General features: G+C 35.7%; 1 protein-coding gene across 1 annotated transcript; it reads right to left on the reverse strand.

Annotated features, from left to right (window-relative positions):
* Positions 1–873: 873 nt before the first annotated feature.
* Positions 874–5,562, reverse strand: LOC141290296 (uncharacterized). The gene is made up of 6 exons (XM_073822477.1): positions 5,476–5,562; positions 5,192–5,247; positions 3,804–4,103; positions 2,599–2,814; positions 2,402–2,461; positions 874–1,335 (listed from the first exon to the last, which is right to left on the reverse strand). Coding segments are annotated over exons 1-6 (822 nt in total). The 5' UTR covers positions 5,478–5,562; the 3' UTR covers positions 874–1,147.
* Between the last annotated feature and the right edge of the window lie 757 nt (positions 5,563–6,319).

The raw sequence follows: 6,319 nt of genomic DNA on the forward strand, positions 1-6,319 counted from the left end.
CTACAGCACGGGTTTATGGCTGATGCTGCTGGACTCGCTGTTCGAGATGCAGATGAAGATCGCCGGATAAAGGCTTGAAATTGGGTCTGGTCCTCGCAAATCGTATGGATTCTGAAGATCTGGGTTACAGCACACGAATAAAATTGTTTCATTTTGTAATTAAGATGCGTGTTCCGTGTATTTTATGGTTCTGTTATTAGTCACAGCATGTCAGAGAAAACGCCTTATGTGTCCCACCACGGCAAACGAAGTTAATATTACATGAATGATTAAACGATTGCTGAAATTTTATGTATTTTAAGGGTTTAAAGTGTAGTCTTGATAACATTATGTAGACCTATAGTTTAGTGTCTGTAAAAACGTAAATAAATGTATGTTTTGTAGAACCACATTTTACGTAAAATACATACGAATTATTATGAGGTCACGTTGCTATGTATTGTGTACCTACCCTGTAACTTCTTTGAACAAGAGCGGAACAATCTCCACTTTAATTTACAGCCCGCAGATGTCTACTTACCCTGTAACTTCTTTGAACAAGAGCGGAACAATCGCCACTTTAATTTACAGCCCGCAGATGGCGCACTTACCCTGTAATTACATGGAACAAGAGTGTATTTTACCAGTAATTTAAAAAAGCTTACGTGTAGATACACCAAGCGTACGATTTATGCCTGGCACAGTAATAGAGATACCTGTTAACACCATAACTTAGGTTTGCTTACAGTTTTTTGCAGGTCGCATATCTGGTTGTTATTCCAATTATCAAAATGTAACATATGTTCTCCCTACACATACGTGCTTTAATACTGTAGGTATATTATAATTACAGAAACGTACACCGTAAGTTCAGTATACTTATGTAGTTCTTTGCAGTTTGCATATCTGGTTTGTTACCCCCTAATTACCCAAATTTAACATATTCTTCCCTTATACCCACATGTTCGTTATATATAGGTACACTATAATTACAGAAACTTACACCGTAAATTCAGTTTACTTACGTAGTTCTTTGCGGGCTGTAATCTAAAGCGTTACCAAAAATTGTTTATAGTTAAGTGATAAAAAAAAGACATTACACATAAATCCTCTGAACATCTGATGGTTTTGAAGAGAAATAACAAGTAACCGGTGATGTTGCTAGGAGTTATGGTCCCCTTATTTGTTGCAATGGGTACAATTGGTCATTATGGTAGGCCCCATGACCATTATTTCTGTTCAAACGCTGGGGTCTCTTGATGACTTTATGTTTAATCAGAAGCCAAACTACCAGAAAAACCAGACCCGCCAGACCCGCCAGACCCACCAGACCCATCACAATCCAAGCCCAAACAGCTGAAAGGGGGAAGGTGAGAACAGAACACATTAAAAAAAGAAAAAAGAAAAACTTACTGCTTAAAGGGATAGTTCACCCAAAAATGAAAATTTGATGTTTATCTGCTTACCCCCAGGGCATCCAAGATGTAGGTGACTTTGTTTCCTCAGAAAAACACAAACGAAGATTTTTAATGAAAACTGGTGCAGTCGTGGGCTTGGATGGGCACCAAACCTTTAAAAGTAAACAAAAACATGCACAGACAAATCCAAATTACACCCTGCGGCTCGTGATGATACATTGATGTCTTAAGACACGAAACGATCGGTTTTTGTGAGAAACTGAACAGTATTTATATCATTTTTTACCTTTGATACACAGCCACGTCCATCTGTCAGGAGCACGAGTTTGGCATCAGTCACGTCACATGAGCACGCGCTCTAGCGTAGAATACGCAAACGCCGGAAGCGATCTGTTGCATTTATACGACACTCATTGTTTACACAGAGCACAGAGATTGTGGGTATAGCGGCTATTCAAAATGGTAATTACTTGCGTGTATCCTGGTTGTTTAAACTGATTTAAAGTTAAAAGATTACGTTTGCTTGCGCAAACTCATCCGGGACTTTTCACTGATGTCCCCTTACGGCGTTTGCGCATTCTACGCTAGAGCGCGTGCTCATGTGACGTGACTGATGCCAAACTCGTGCTCAGGACAGATGGACGTGGCTGTGTATCAAAAGTAAAAAAATGATATAAATACTGTTCAGTTTCTCACAAAAAACGATCGTTTTGTGTCTTAAGACGTCAATGTATCGTCACGAGCCGCAGGGTATAATTTGGATTTGTCTGTGCATGTTTTCGTTTACTTTTAAAGGTTTGGTGCCCATCCACATCCATGATGATAAGGCTGACAGCCTGCACCGGTTTTCATTAAAAATCTTCGTTTGTGTTTTTCTGAGGAAACAAAGTCACCTACATCTTGGATGCCCTGGGGGTAAGCAGATAAATATTAAATTTTCATTTTTCGGTGAACTATCCCTTTAAAGATTTTGTAAAGCTCTCAATGCCTTCTGATATACTCACGGAGTTGGTTTGTGCCATTATGCTTGTCATCTTTGTTCAATGTTTCCGATGATCCTGTACCTGATTCGGTAGAGGATGCTGAGAGATTAATATTAATTTTTGCTGTATGAATTTGCTGTTCAAATCATGATGAATAAACCTCAGCTGTCCAAATGCCTTTAAATTATATTTTCACATATCCACTAAACTTCTCTCACCTGTGACTGTCACTGTGATCAAGATATTTCCTTTAAAGTCCAGAACATTGTATGTTCCTGTTTCATTGGCTAAAAAATCATTGGCCTTAGAATCATTGGCCCTGTTCCAAACCTCCTTCCACTCTGTGCTTTCTATGGGCTGATGTAGAACTTTATAAGTATTAGACAACAGAACATCCAACTTTTGCTCCTCACCTTTCTTCAGAGAAATCATATCTAAAAGGAAAAAGAAAGACAGACATCCTTATTATAATATTGTCAATCAATCAAGGTCATAAGCATTTATTTAGGATTGAGGACCAAATGTAATTATTTAAATATTAGCCATTGGGAAACCATTAGCTGTTAGTGTATCATTCAGTGTTTATGCTGTTTACAGGCCTGCATGCAATAACACACATTTACTTAAAAAGGGGTCATCGGATGCCCATTTTCCACAAATTGATATAATTTGTTTGGGTCTTATTGAGAAGTCTATAACATACTTTGGTTAAAAATTCTCATTGGTTAAGTAAAAAAAAAAAAAAAAAAAAAAAAACCTTTTACCTTGTCAAATTCAGCCCTTTTCAGAGCGAGCATTTTCATTTAAATGCTAATGAGCTCTGCTCGCCCGGCCCCTCTCTGCTGTGGAATGAGCCATTCTGTTTACTTTAGCTGCATTAAGCTGCAAAACCTGCTAACTAGCACATTATTAAAGGTGATTTGCAAAGATGCATTAAAAAACCCCTTGTACTTCTGCTGTAGGTGATGCTGGATCACAAATGATTTGTGCAAACATAGACGCATGTATGTAGATCAGTTATCGGTACATTCTCTTCAAAACTAAGGTAATGTTAATCCTCTGTTAATCATCTTCCTCAGATGTCGGGAGTATATGACTGCTGTGTTAATTATTACATCTAACAACAAAACACCTCAATCGGAGACATTCTTGTCTTTCCCTGCACTGGAGCCGAAACAGTAGCAGTTGAATCAACTATCGTGTGAGTGGCCTTTGTCGGTGTAACAAGATGCTGAGAATTGAATGATTTGAAAAGGGGGATATTACTTATAAAGATTAAAAAATACAACTGGGTGGATTTTTATCATTAAAGGGTAGATGTGTACACACACTGCCAACACACATTTATATTCAAATAACAACATGTAAAAGTGAGTTTTGCATCCGATGACCCCTTTAAGGTTTTGATCAGCTTTGAATTTACCGTGAATATGAAGTTGGTATGTTGTCGTTCTTTCTTTCAGCACTGTCTGATCATTATTGTAATGGACTCTCAAAGTGTATTTCCCAGCGTCACTGAAGCTCACATTCTTGATGACGACATCACAGTTTTCTTTTTTAAATCGGCCACTCTCACAACTGATATTCTGACAAGAAAATATTTTTTTTGTTCTCCATAAATCAATCTTAAAAATGTCTCTGGCCTCAAATTGACATGGCAGGGTGGCATTGTCTCCTTTTTCTCCCTTCACAGTAACAGGTGTCGTTTCTACAGAGGTAGTCTCTGCAAACAGACAGACAAAAATAATACAAAGTATCAGTATTGAAAAATATTTTAGCAGAAACATTTTAGTCAATTGGTTTTTATTTTTCTCAAGACATTTCACCACTTATCAAAGCAAATTTAACTGTGAACTGGTGGAGTTTCTCTATTTAGCATCATAAATGCCTGTATTTTCAAACGTGTTACCCAATCATTAGCTATTTCTACATGATTTAGCCAAAATTGTTTTGTTGGTATGAAACTAATGTATAAAAGTTGGTTCTGTGATAAATATATAAAAATAATGCTTTTAATTTTAATAGAACCAGATAATTTTGTTGTTACCATTTTTGGGTGACAACATTTTGCAGTGTGTAAAGAGAAGAAAATTTGGTTTGAGGCTTGATCTATTTTGCAATTGTGATCTTCAACTAGACACTTAAGATCAGTTTACACCATTGACACTAATAAATGTACTATATGTTACTTTGGATAAAAGTGTCTGATACAGGATATAACATTAAATACTCACTACTGACACCTCACACTGATGTAACTGCTCCATAAAAGTATTTATTGCAATAAATACTTTTATGGAGCAGTTATAACAGTGTGCAGACATTACATTTGTTTTACAAATTAAGAGAACAAAGCAGAACACATAAAAAAACAAAGGAAGAAAAAAATGCACCCAAAGTGTTTAGAATGAGGACAATAGTAGGGGGCATGAATATTTTCAAAGTGACTTAATGTGACATAACAGCAACTAAATATTTTTTTTAAAGTTTAAAATATATTAAAATATATGTAAATGAGGCGAAAAGAGCCTACAATAGTAGCAGTGTCACATTTTAATGTTGTAATTTCAAGTGTTGACTAGACGTGTCAGTGCAGTTGTAGTGAATTCCTGTATGCCAACAATGTTTATTAATAAATGAACTGGAATGAACTTCAGTAAGATAAATGATGTGTGCAGTGACATAACATGATTGTAAATGTCAACCACAAGTACACAAATGTCATCAAAAGTCACTTTGCTGAGTGACACAAAACAGAAACAATTCACTAGGATTAGACTCAAAACCAAAAATAGTCCAAATGACACTGACCTGTATGATGGATGAGGTAAAACAGCAGCAGCTGAAGAAGATTGAAGCATCTGAACCTGATGAGAATACAGACAGCTCTTATGTGACAAATAAAAGAGTTTTATACAGCAATAAAATACTTTTCTGAGTAAGTATTCATCTAAGTATTCATCGTCATAAACCCATTGATTCATTTCCTTAGCATCACTAGCAGATTTAGTTTTCCACAGAAAGTAACAAAAGTTTAGGCATAATGACACAAAAACACATAAGTTGACTTTATATTTAAAAATACGAAAACTTACATGATAAAAGTTCTGTTTGAGTCTTTTGTTCAGGTGTAAACCAGGGCACATATAACAAGACAAAACAAAAATGAAAGTACTCAGGTGAGTTTGACGGGTCACATGACTGGAATCACAACACGGAAGAAATGTAATTACTTCATGCTTTGTCATTCTGTGTTCAGAATTTTAGTTTAAATTGTATATTTAGACCAAAATATAGAAACACTAAACCACAAAGCATTTCTACTTCCTTTCCAGAGCAAAACAAAACACTGAATAATAGTTTCTATATTAGATTAAGTGTTCCAACCTTACTTACATCAAAACACTATCATGACAATCCTCATTATTTCCTCATGTAGTCTTTAATACTGGATGTGGTTTGTTAGCTCATGGACACTCGAGCCAACAAAACTGTAGTTTTATGAGTCTAAATATAAATATTCCAAGTGTCTTACAGGTTAGGACATGCTTTTGATTAATAATTTTGACAATATTTCAAAGAAAGCACAAAAATGTAGAAAATAAAAATCATGTCTCTTCCTGTTTAACATGCCATAACATGAGTTCAAAGATCAGTCTGCCGTATCAGTCTGATATTTACACGTAATGTTTGAGTGTTCTGTTTAAACTAGCAGAAGTATGATATTTGCATGACTTTATTAAAACTTTAAAACTTTTTCACACAAAAAAGCATTTGCTGAAACTAAGCTCCAAACACAAAACACATTAACATGAAAGTACACCACATATACTTAACATGAAACGTCACGTTCACAGTCAAGTAATCAGGAGGACCAAAGTCCAACAAACATTGTGCCTCTCCTGTTGTTTTATTTGTCACATGTCTCCATTTAACACA

Source organism: Garra rufa, chromosome 17 (assembly GCF_049309525.1).
Source record: "Garra rufa chromosome 17, GarRuf1.0, whole genome shotgun sequence".
In the NCBI taxonomy this organism is placed as follows: domain Eukaryota; kingdom Metazoa; phylum Chordata; class Actinopteri; order Cypriniformes; family Cyprinidae; genus Garra; species Garra rufa.